This window comes from Scardinius erythrophthalmus (genome assembly GCF_964197995.2).
Source record: "Scardinius erythrophthalmus genome assembly, chromosome: 11".
NCBI lineage: Eukaryota > Metazoa > Chordata > Actinopteri > Cypriniformes > Leuciscidae > Scardinius > Scardinius erythrophthalmus.
Window position 1 is genome coordinate 8,938,268 of NC_138231.1, and position 13,371 is coordinate 8,951,638.

Sequence of the window (13,371 nt, forward strand, 5' to 3'; positions counted from 1 at the left end):
AAGATAAATGTGTGAAAAAAGGTCAATTCAAACAGATAACTCTGGAGTTCTTGAGTCTTTGTGACTGATTCATAAAAGGTTTGGCTCAAAAGAATCAAGTCTTTGTGACTGATTCATAAAAGGTTTGGCTCAAAAGAATCATTTGTTTGTGAATCATCCAACAGTGACTTCAGCTTTTGAAGATGAACGAGTAAAATCTGCACAGTGTTTAACTATTCCCTTTATTTTCAAAATAAAACCGCAATGTTTGTTGGACATGGCCCATTTAGCGCAATATAAATCAGACGGTAAGCTCACAAAATACGATTTGCTTTGCCGTAATTCAGAATAGTCTGTACAACTTTGCATCTCAGTGTTCAAAACAGGCTGATGAAAATGGAACAACTCTAGACTATCAATAAATATTGTGGAGAAGAAACCCTTGATTTCTTGTCTTATAATAGACTTTGTTGCATTCAAAATGAAGACGGGAGCCATGCTAAATCTGATGATGCAAGTTGGTGACCTTTCTGGAGAGGCAGACAACGAACAGAAAAGGCTGCCATTGCATTTGGCTCTAAATGAGAGCGGCAAAATAAAACCTGCTGTCAAGCAGAAACTCTCGCTAGTGTGTTACAGCAAAGACTTTAACCTTTAAAGAACCCACAACAGCCAAAGGAAATGAGGGAACTGGAGCAGAGTGATTCCATCAAACATCAGCCGATGAAATATCACGCCAGCTTATGTTGTGTCAGTGTGCCCAAGTGGATACACTTTAGAACAAGTTCAGTCACTTCCTGAAAAAAACAAAACAAACTATGATACACTATGCTTTTACTGTACGATGTAAATAATCACAATTTTTTGAGGTATCTGACAATTTCATTCAAGCTGAGTGCAGAGTATACTGCATAACAATAAAATCACAATGTGAATGGGTTTTCCCGAGGATGGTTGGGTTTCGTCCCATAGAGCAGGACTTCTGAATATTGGTATGAAGCTTTCTCACAGAGACGGAAGAAAGACTACCAAACTGACATATCAGAACTGACCAGAGTTGGCTTTATTTTTATTTAGTTTTAAAACAAAAGCAAAATTACTTTTAAAAAAAATCTTACTGACTTCACATTTTTGAACAGTCGAGTAGTAGGCTATTAGCCTGGATGCCAGCTGAACTTAGCCCCGCCCACAAAAATTTTAGGTCGGGAAGTTCGGTCTGGACTTGATCCGTTGTGGAGCAATAATGCTTGAGCCAAAGCTGTTCGGACCAATCAAATTGTCAGGGCGGGCTTTATACGATGATGGACAGATGATCAACAGTAACGTAATCATCCACGTCATCAAAGAGCGCTTGGGTTGAATTCGTTTACAACAAAGATGACTGCCGCTGGAGAATTGAGATTTCACGAGTTCACACTTACAAATAAGTCAGATAGAATACATGCATATTTGGTATGCTGTCTGAGGAGAGGGCTCCGGGCTCGGTATTCGGCCCGAACCCAAAGTACTCCCCCCGTATTCCTGGCTGTGGAGGAACAAGCCAAGAGTGAGTGCAGGGATGCTGAAAACTGTCAAGGAATGTTAGGTGAGTTGACAGTGAATAAATATATGCTTCCTCTCACTTTGATAGGGTAGACATGGTAATTGTTTGATAGCAAGTTGATTGGATTAATTATTTGAACGTGCTCCTTCCTAACTTTATGAAACATCATGTGTAGATTCTGCCATCGTAACTGTTATAGAAGATATCGACGGCGCATTCATTTTAAAAGAGGAACAGAGAACAGCGATCAAGGGATTTGTCGATCGGAAACATGAATGAAAAACATACGTCACTTACTCCGTTGCTCTGATTGGTTTTAGGTCTATCCAATTGAGTGCAGAGGCATTTTCTTTCCTGGTTCGGTTGAAACACGCCCCATAATCACAGCCCAATGGAGCAGTATCAGACTCACATTCTGACTAGAATCTGAGTATGACGACGTCAGGCTAGTAGGCTATATAACTACATCCTCCTCACTATGCAAATGTACATAAAAGATTAAAAAAAGATGTACAACACTTTTACACAGTTTCTAAATGGTGTAAACACTGGCCACAAGAAATCTGAGCTGTGGCTCAATGGCTGGAGTGCCATTTATTTGCTCAAGTGACATGTATCTAAAACTACAGCAGCCAATGAACTGTAACAAACAAAACAGCCTCGCTCGGTTATTCAAACAAAAGATTTGGCAAGTAAAATAATGCGAAAGCTTATGGGAGGAATAAACACAAGCTGACATTAAAGTGAAGAATTACATAAGGGATCAAAAATCAATGTGAAAGGCGTTAAGACATCCAACTGGTAACTGAGCTACAGGACCTGCCAACAAACCTATGAAGATCTGGTTCTTAAACCAGATCAAGCTGTGATAATCCTTCCAAAACTTCCACCGATGTGTGACCCCTTTCACATAAACCAATTTTCGCCCTGTCAGGGTATCCCGTGGTGCGAAAAGTCGAGTGAGAAAAACACGGTGGGATGCGTTCCTGGCAAAAGGAAGGAATACAAAGTAATGCGCAAGATTTCACAGAAAAACTGAGGTTTGGCTCCAAGAGCTCGTAACAAACAGATTGCAACAGTAATCATGCTTAACCTAAATACAGCATGCTGCATCTGAAAATACTACGGCCTATTAACGCTGGAGATTATGCAAGTGGCTTCTAAACGGCCTGGGCTCGGTAATCCAATTATGTTAGTTCAGGACTAAATGACCAGAGCTAACGCAGCATAAAATGCCTGAATGGAGACAGGAAGTAGAGCTGGATGTGTCTGTCTAGTGCCTTAATGTGTTTTCAGGTTGTATTTTTGACGTAAATTAGAGGTATGTTGTTTAGAGATGGAAGGTTGACACTGCAAGCCATGACAGTAATGGTCAGACACAGGTGGCTTTTAAGACTTGCCTTGTTGAACATGTCTGGGAAGGATCGGCGTTGCTGTGATGAAACTCAGTTTTTCTCGCCAAAACAAACACCCTGACAGCAGTGCCAAGCCTGAGGGGGCAAATCTAAGCAGTGAATCATGAATAAAATGCGATAAGAGGCAGACAAAAACAATAAAACCGGAGGACCGGATTCGGCATGTTCGAATTAGAGCTTTGGCCAACTGTGAACGGTTCACTTCTCCGCTTCAATGAGCGCCAGCTCATGTCCAATCAGACACCTGCAGAGCGAGGAGAGTCAGGCCAAACACTCTGAATGCAAACCTCTTCACCTTGCAACCTCTCCAGACGGCCACCTGCAGAGCCGGGCATTTGCGAGCGATCTCGCATGGCAACAGGTTGGAAGAGTCAGGGAATATTAGAAAGCAATCAGAATATATGCAGTGTTAAAAATTTCTTGAAAAACGAACCTCAAAAACATCAACCGATGGAAAAGAATTCAATAAAACCAGCAAGTGGCCACTTATTTCTGATTGCGTTTGTGTTGCTGGTGATATAGTGTGAAATTGAAGCTTAGCAAAGCTTTATTTGAGCTCCGTCCAGCTCAACTGTGAGGGCTGAAATGAGTCTGATCCCTCCAACGGTCTGTCTCAGCATTAGGGCCTGACCTTAAACCCCAATGCTGCAAAACACAATAAGCACTGGAGAAAAATGTGTAGTAGAGAAAATTTGAAATACAGGACCAAATGGCTATAACTTAATCAATTTCCTCAACAGGAATGAGACATTTACTAGTCTAAGCTGGCCATTTCTCGTACGAAAACAGGTTTGCCAATGCAAATTTTGCCCTTATCAACGTGAAGACTCAGAGGTCAAGTGGCTTGACGGACAAGCCATTTGTGGAAAGGGTAAACAAAGGAATGTTTTTTCATATAAACTGCTTGGAATATTTTGAGCATCCAAATGAAGTGGGCCTTCATTTCCCCTCACCAGAACTAACTGATTTGTCATGTTAATGGACTTTTGGTTTTCAGGTACAGACTCACACAGCGTTCCTGATGCTCCTCATAGTTATTTAGAAAGCTGCAGCATTTTTCTTTCTCTAGTATCAGTCAATACAGTTTTCCTGTGATTACTGTGTCATATGAAGTGTCTTTCCCTGAAGCAAGCTTATATTTAGCACACTTTACAATAACAGGCTAATCAGACCTGAATTGTATGGTTGTAAATTGGCCATCAGAACCACATGTCTTGTCTAAACAGATATTTTAGCTATGAAAGATTCTTCAAATAAATCACCAGGACTCTTGTCTCTAAAATGTGTGGAAGAAATATTATAGCATAACAAATCAATCGGCAATGTTTCGATATTAGGCTAGTTAGTAAAAATTTAGAAAAAAAATCAAATCTAATCAATGCTAATTAACAATGACAGAAAACCCAATTAGGAATTCCCATGGCTGACAAACTGTCGCCTATGGAAACACGATGAGACTACAATCTGATACAAGTCCAGGGAGGCCAGTGAAGGCTTTTCTTCATCTTGTGTTCTGCAGCTCGTCTCTCAGTGCTGATAGCCCTTCAAATGTACCAAAGACGGATATAAACACAACGCCTGAGTGCAGCTTCCTCCTGAGACATCTGCCTGTTCTTTCTTCTCTTGCCTTCTCTCTCTGCCAGGCCTGTTCTGAACAGCATAATTCATAAAAAATAGACCATTCTTGTCAAATAGATATGAGTCTAATGTTTTCCCAGCACTTTGTGTGTTGAAAGGAATGTCATATTCTTTAAGTATGGCCGCCGTTTTATATTTCTGAAATGTGAAAACACAGAGTTGAATTTGAAGGAAGTAACTCTAGGGACGGGAGATAAATTGGCCTTACTTTTAATAGTAGGAAAGGCTGGTCCAATGGGAACCAGAAGGCCATGAGAGAGGGGGAGCAGTGAGTCATCCGTGCAAATGTACAAAAAAATAAATTTAATTGGCTGGGTATGCTAAAGAACATCAGCATCTGCTATAACACTGATTAACTGCTCAACCAAGCTCACAACATTAACAACACAAACAGGCCATTATGTGGGTGAAAAACTCAGACGTACCTGGTCATTACCTGATTAAACCTCACGTCTCAAGTGGCACTCTGCCTGTGATTTGTGATTATGGCAGAAGAGTGTGAATTCCTAAGGATAACAATCCACACTCTTCTGCCATAATCACAAATCAACAAACACACGCTGAAGACACGTGACGGGATATGAAGAAGCAGGAACTGCGGCAATGAAAACTTCAGAAGTGCTGACAGACAAGAGGAAGCTCTGAAAGAGCGCTTGATGGACAGGAATGATTAAGATCTATTATGAAGATGCAGAAAGAGTTGGGTCAGTTTAAAGTCTTAGATGAAATAGTTTTCTTTAGAGGAAAAAGGTGAACTACATTTCCAAAAGCACTACTACACCCGCTTGTCAGATATAAAAAAAAAAAAAAAAAAAAAAAAAAAAATATAATAATAATAATAATAATAATAATAATAATAATAATAATAATAATAATAATAATAATAATAATAATAATAATAATAATAATAATAATAATAATAATAATAATAATAATAATAATAATAATAATAATAATAATAATAATAATAATAATAATAATAATAATAATAATAATAATAATAATATATATATATATATATATATATATATATATATATATATATATATATATATATATATATATATATATATATATATATATATATATATATATATATATATATATATATATATATATATAAATTAAATAAAATCTATAAAAATAATATCTATAAAAATAAAAATTAAATTCAAAATAAGAAATTAAACAAAACAAAAAAATAAATAAAAATTCTTGAGCTGTAGAAAAATGTTATGAATTAATAAAATAATATATAAATATACATATACTCACACAAACTTAAAATAAAAAATAAAATAAACAAATAAAATAAAATAAAATAAAATAAAATAAAATAAAATAAAATAAAATAAAATAAAATAAAATAACCTTTTATTCACCATGTCAATCAAGTCAAGGTGCTAGCCGGGTGTGTGTATGGCTTCAAGAAAGTACAAAGAACATTTAAGACTAGTGGATTTTACTGGATGTACTAAAACAGAAGAGAGGTGCATGACGGGACGGTGAGAGATCTAGTGGAGCTACGGTTGAGACGGATGTGCTGAAACCTAGAGATAAATAAGTGACAGCCTGAGCTTTTTGCACTTTTACATCTAACATACCCTGTGAAAGAAGCCCGACGAGAGACGGATCGAGATCACAGACATAAACCTGCATTTATCACCACTTACCACCTGCGCTTACGTTTCTGAGGTTAATGTGAGAGGCATGCTGGGGCCACGGGGCTGCCATCCGAAGACTTCACAAACTTGTGAGTTTCAAAAGAAAGACTTCAAAGATTTTTTTGCAGTGAGGTTCTGTGTTTATTCTGGGCTAAGGTATGGACAGAATAACTTTCGCAATTTACACTGACTGGTCCCGACTGGAAGCTCACTTGTTTTGTAAGCCAACATGAGGCCCCGTGTTGTAGGGCCCCATACTGTACGAAGGAAATTGCTTGTCATGCTCTATCAGTGGAGGGAAGATCTCTCGCTAATAACAGGTGCACAGAGCGTCTGGGGTATTCACAGGAATGAGCCGAAAACAAGTCATTTACTTCAGAGCAAGAGAGAAATTATGCATTTAAGGCTAAGTAATGTTGCTTTATGTGATGCTCTCTAAAGCTTCATTTCTCTGCTCGTTGCAATCAAATTGTTGTGGCGGCTCAGCACAGCTGGCAACAGGCGTGGTGTTAATAGGCATATGACTTCCATCACGGTAAAAAAACGGTGCCGAGAACAATCCGAAAGCAAGAAATGGGCAAATTAGTGTAATTGAAAATGGCGCATTAAACAACTCATTGAGAGCTCTTTGTTGTCGTGAAGAATGGCGTTTGCATTATGCGAATGGTACACAATAGCCGTGTCACTCAGCGCAGCATGCCGGCATTAAAGATGCATACGGCGGATTCAGTATTGTTTAATGAACTAAAAGAATGCTGCATGTATTTACAGTAAAGATGTCTCCTGACAGAAACAAACGACTGTGGACTGAGTGAGGATGATTAATTTAATCTGCCTACTGTAAACAAGTCAAATGCATTTTTAATCATTCAGGAAAAATAACGGCAAGAACGAGCCATCGGCCCATGGAATGCTAATGGGCTGTAATATGTTTGAGTCTCCGAGACACAATACAGAGAAATACCCGAGTTCCCACCTCAAATCCTTCCAGAAAGAATATTTGGAGACTACTGCAGTAAGACTGAGAGTGTGAACGAAAGTCTGGACAGCAGTTATGATGAAACAGATGTTATGATCATTAGCACTGACGGCATCATTTATCCAGCCTTGCCGTGCCTGCAGAGCTCAAGCGAATGCTTCAGAGTTCATGTTGCTTAAGCGGCTTTTATCAGATCGCCATTGTTTGGAATTTGCTTGCCAACTAAAATGAGGTAGTAGGGCTTAGTCACATGGTTTTAGTGTAAACACGCAACCAATAAAAGCACCTAGGCATGCCTCATTTTTGTCCCTCAGATCAGCGGGGCATCCATGTCAAAGCCCAGACTCCAACAATTTGTCCCGCTAGTGCAACTGAAATGTGTTAGAAGTTGCTGGTGCACCGAAATCACCAATTCACAAATGGCACAATCCAATCACCATCAATTTGACACAAATGTATATTAATTAATAGAGTAAGTCAAGTCACCTTCACAATATAGAATGTTTCAAAGCAGATTTACAGTGATAATAGGAAATTAAAATAACAGAAAAAGTTATTGTCCAGCTAAAGTACGTTTTTGATTGATTCACTTCCATCGCAAAGATCATTAGTTATTAACTTAGGGGCCGCTTACACGACACCGTTCTAACCGAAAACGGCCGTTCATTTACACGACAACGGTGTTTGGTGGCTCGAGAACGCAAACTTTGAAATAGGTTCCAAGGTGCAGGTTTTGAAAACATTTGAAAAACGTTATCTACGTGTAAACTTCAAAAACGTGAATCTGTGAAAACAGTGCACGCATATTACGTGTTTAGTCTATAGATATGTGCGTTTGAATATATGTATGCAGGCACGTAGTCTCTCTTTTTCAAATCTTTCTTTCAAGTCTTTATTTACAAATCACAGATTCACAATAGAGCAGTATATTTATTCAATCAGACAATTTTAATAAATATTTTTTTAAGTTTATAATTTATTTTATTTTTTTTACTGTATTTCACTGTATGGAAAAGAGCAGCCTGGACATACATGTTCATGTTTTTATTTTTAACATACAAAATGCATGAGCTATAATAAAGCTGGACTGAAAATAAGTATTTGTGCATCCATTGATCTCTGTCAAGGTATAGAAAAATCTACACCACAGATGGGGCTTGCCGGGGGTTATGTAAAATGAATTATAGAGCAAGAAAAAAAAAAAAGGAAAAAAAGATGAAAATCGATATGTGATCCATTAAGGAGTTAAGTGCTGTGTTCTGACAGGTGGCTCTGTCCCAGGCTGCTCACGTCAATGACGGAAAACCATCCGGGCGTAAATAATGCACGAATAAATCAGCCAGAGATTAATCCTCTCATCGTTCAGGAGTGGAAACCCACAGCAGGACTAAATCACAGCAAACAACATTAGCTTGTGAAGCCATCTATGAATGCGGCCATTCGCTTCGCCCGTTCTGGGGAGCATGTGCGATATTAGCATGAAGGCTGTCTCTCAAGACGATGAAAGATTCATCAAAGAGCGGAGACTTGCTTTGAGTGCAAGCCAAGGCGCTGGAGCCGTCACTAGCTTGAGAAGAAATCACGCCACTTTTCAATTTTAACACCACCTCCACCACCCAAACCCATTTAGAATCTTTATGTTATATGCATGCGGCCATTCAAAAGGCTGATGAGAAACGGGCCATGTTGCCTGGCAGAACGCGGAAACTATATCGATCTGATGCCTCCCAAGAAAAGCTAAGCATTGGCGATGATGTAATCATCCTCCTCCAGTGATGATTTAGTCATTCGGTCTTAGAAGAATCCTATAATGGGTTTGGTCTCCAAAAGATTACATTTTCAAAAGCCCAGTAAGAATTTAAAACCAGACACATTTACTAAGATCTCTTGCTGTGGTTTAACAATGTGAGCGGCTACCTGAAGGCTCTCTCCTCTAATCAACATTTCTCAGTTCAGGGCACACATTATTATGAAGGTAGGCAGGAGGGCGTCTCATTATCCTGAGTGTCTGAGATTACGACTCTGAAGGACTTTCATCAGTGCTGTGCTTGAAACCTGGACTGTGTGCTGGCCACTTTGTATTCAACCGCTTCATATGCCGTGCCTCCCTAGTCAATACATAGTGATGAAACAAGCTTGCGTCTTGCTGAGAGAACAATAATGTAGTGTTCAAAGATTTATATCACTGTTAGACTATTCACAACAAGAGAGATAGCGGAGACCTCCACTGTTATCTGAAACGATGTTTGACAAAGAACTATATACAGGGAGCATTTTATTTCGACACACCCATCTTATTTAACCCGACATACGACATCTGAATCTCAGTGAGGGATGACAAGAGATCATGTCTCATTAAATGAATAGGGTCACAGTAGGGCTGGGGGGGGGGTCAATATAATGTTTCAACTGTAGAGACCGTGCTATAGGGTTTTATGTGATTTACATTTGAGAGCAATAATGAAATGCATTATTCCAAGCTTATTCATTTGTCATAAATGCTTTTATCTTATAGCCTGGGTTTCCTCGTGCTGCCTTGCGCGCTGCACGATTTTATTCACGCTGCTAGGCAGCCTGGACACCATGGACCAGATTTTCCCCTCAAAAAGGGAACCAATCACAGAACGGGGAGGGAGCAGCAAGACGATGACGACGTCTATGTGACACACCGAAGCAGTTTGTTTATATCTACGGATCCAACATGACATCAGACGCGAAGTTACCTTTCGATGCAGCCTTAGATAGTGTTCTAAGTAGTTTAGAACGCAAGTTTATTTAGTCTTCTTCCTCGTCGAATTTCTGTCCCTCTACATACGTTATCTGGTATAATTGAAACGATTGGCTATGAGCTACGTACAGGCACATTTGATAGACATTCGTAGCGCCCAATAAACAGCTCTGGGCATTCGTAAACCACGCCTCAAATACGAGAACATGAACATGTGGTTCCCAGACCACGTCTCAATGAGACGATATCTATTTATCTTAGATAAAGTTCCAAAAAATGGTCCAACAGTAAATAATACTACTTCATTACAATTAAATTAATTTAATTAAATAAAAATGTCCCCCTAACTTGTGAAACAATGGCTATGTCCATACAATTTACCATTATACAAAAATACTGACAAAGAATTTTGGTCTGTGCAAAGCATTGTAAAAAAATATTAGTATTACAGATATTAGCTTTTTTTTTTAGTGTTCTTTATATGAATAGAAAGTTAAAACAGCAGCATTCGAAACTGAAATATTTTGTAACATTATAATTTATTTTTTACTGTCACTTTTGATCAATTCAATGCATCATTGCTAAATAAAAGTATTACTATTTTTTTTTATTCAAAATTTTGAACGGTAGTGTAGTGTATTCTAGTCTTTAAAAGCATTAAATACAAAAACAACTGTTTAACATCATACAAACACCAGTCTGTCAAGTCATTCATCCTGTAGAAAAATGAAGCTCAACTTCCTTCAGCAACACTACTACAGCCATTCTGTGCTAGTAGAGTCATTCTGTAGATGAGAGACGGCTGTTCTGCTGAAGGGTCTGCCTTACATCAACAAAACCACACAAGTAGAGGCCTGATGAAGCTCACACAATGATCCATTCGCCCTCCGGACAAAGCTCTGTTCTGCACCGCACAAATGAAAGCTTATACTATCACTGAGAGCACATTTGCTGTGGGACGCAAGGAGAAAGCCCTGAGTATCAGCCGAAAATGCCACTCTTTTGATTTGAATCAGATCCTTCACATTCTGCCAGACGTTACTAGGAAAATCTAATTTACAGGAGAGGAGATCGGAAATATGAGCAAAGTTCTGCATTAGCCTGATTCAATGAAGGCTTGGAAATGGGCTTTGTGTGTGTACTTCAGGTCACGCTTGAGAGTCCAACATCTTTTTGGTTTCAAAAAGGCTTTCAATTTATCAGAGTGGGCACAGAGCTTCTTGGATATACTGGGATCTCCAAATGACCTCTAAGTGGGATGGCGGAGTGTGTGTGTGTGTGTGTGTGTGTGTGTGTGTGTGTGTGTGTGTGTGTGTGTGTGTGTGTGTGTGTGTGTGTGTGTGTGTGCATTTGTTTGACTTGGCTCAACGACCGGGCAAACAGCCGGACCACCGGGAGAAGACAGACCTAAGGCCCCTGTGGCTCTCCTGAGTGGTATGTTGTGCCCTGCCAACTATAAATGTCACTGATTTCCAACAGTTGCATACAAAGATTTAGGAAATCTGTGTCTTAAAACGCGTAGGAGTCAAGAACAAATGCCAGCTATAGGCTTCAAGCTTCCTTCAGGCAGCGTGTCAATTATAGCCAGCTTGCTATCAAATCCTTTGGCCATAAACACACATTCAGTCTGGTAAAACATGAAAAAAAACCCCCATCTGTACACTCCAGGTTTACATACCTCTTTGCCTGAGAGATAATAGGCGGACAGCAGGCCTCCGACAAAACGGATGTTCACTTCAAAGACAGATATTTCGGCATTCTGAGGGAATAAAGCACAGAAAAACAAAAGAGGTGAATATTTAAGCTCATAAAAACAATGCGACTGGTTCACCTTGAATTGCAGACTGTAAAAATAGGAGGGGAAACAAAAAATGTGTGTGTACTACAAACACACTTCACCCTCACACACCAAAAACAAAGAAATGAAACAATACAACAGAGCTGATAAAGCTCTGCTGGGATTGAGCAAAGATACAAACAAGCTCCCACAGGAGAGTGAAATCGGAGTGCAGATATTTTCAGCAGATCTGAGAAACCGTGAATGCTGGGTAAAGGGGTACTGTAATGCATGTTACATGAACAAAAACATCACTCACAGGATACAGAGCTATAAAGAGAGGATGCTCCAGACAGTATCTTCAAATTAAATAAATAGATAAAATCTAATATTTCAATAGAAAACCTCTTTGATTTTATACTTTCATCATATTTATCTGCATTAGAGAATACTTATCCCACTATTACATCTCTAACAATATTATATTAAATATATTTTATACCAGTGGTTCTCAAGACAGGTGGAACAGTACAACCCTGGATATTTACAGTATTTAATCATCTATCACCTAACAACAATCCCTTAAAATCCCTGGTAAGAACACCAAATTTGTCACAAACCAAGTCAAAACCAAATATCTTTAGAAAAAAAAAATATATATTTTCAACTTTTTCAAATGATACCACAATTGTTTGATTAACATTAATGAAACAGACGGCATATATTCTGACCTATGTACAGAATCTGTACATAGGTACATAGGATCTAATATAATGTTACACATCAGATGTTTGTTTTTTTCCCAACGATTAACCAAAGTTCACAAGACATAACAGATAATGTTTGCGTGAATACTCGCCAAGACAGATATTTTGAAATACTGCAATTCTGTGTAGCCTATATATCAGGACCGCGCGCTGTCTGAGGTGTGTTTGTGCGCACGCTTCGAATGTCTCAGTCAGTGCGAGTAAGATCGTTTTGTTTACAACAGCATGAGTATGAAAATCATTCCATTGGTTCAGATTCATGCCATCGAGAATTCAATATGAAATCAGCATTTTTCATGGACAAAGGAAAGGTACTCCTCTCAGAAAACATACAAATAAAGATACTTTTAGATGTTTAATTGCTATTTGGAGCACTAGGATAGCTAGATGAGGGCCTAAATGAACAAATTATTTTGTGAAAACCTCAAATTCAACTAAAATTGACGTACATATCCCGTACGCATTCCGACTCAATTTTCCAGCACGGGTCACATATTAAAAACAACATAATAGTAAATTAATTTAAGTATATATAAAAACAATAAAAATCCTTAATACAATTTTTTTGTTTATGTTTCATTTCTAATTTCTCATTCTAATTGCAAAATATCTTTGTGCACCTAAAACTCATGCATAGCCCATGTTTACATTGTGTATAGGTAATGTTCTCTTGCTGGTGCAGAGTGGCAATTTGAAAAAAGGTGATACTAGACCTCAAAAGTTTGAGAACAACTGTTTTATAACATAAAAAAAAAAAAAAAAAAAAAAAAAAAAAACCTGACCTCAACCAAACAGCAGTTTTAGCTGAACGGTTTACATTATATTACATCAATATTTCAGATTGAAATTATTTCAGTCCAATCTGGCACCTGTGGCATGAA

General features: G+C 38.4%; 1 protein-coding gene across 1 annotated transcript in view; it reads right to left on the reverse strand.

The window, feature by feature from the left end:
* man1a1 (mannosidase, alpha, class 1A, member 1) overlaps positions 1–13,371 on the reverse strand; it is a 111,559-nt gene that overhangs the window by 53,754 nt on the left and 44,434 nt on the right. The window contains exon 4 of the mRNA XM_081379569.1: positions 11,625–11,705. Coding sequence (XP_081235695.1) covers positions 11,625–11,705 — 81 coding nt within the window. The remainder of the gene's footprint in view (positions 1–11,624; positions 11,706–13,371) is intronic.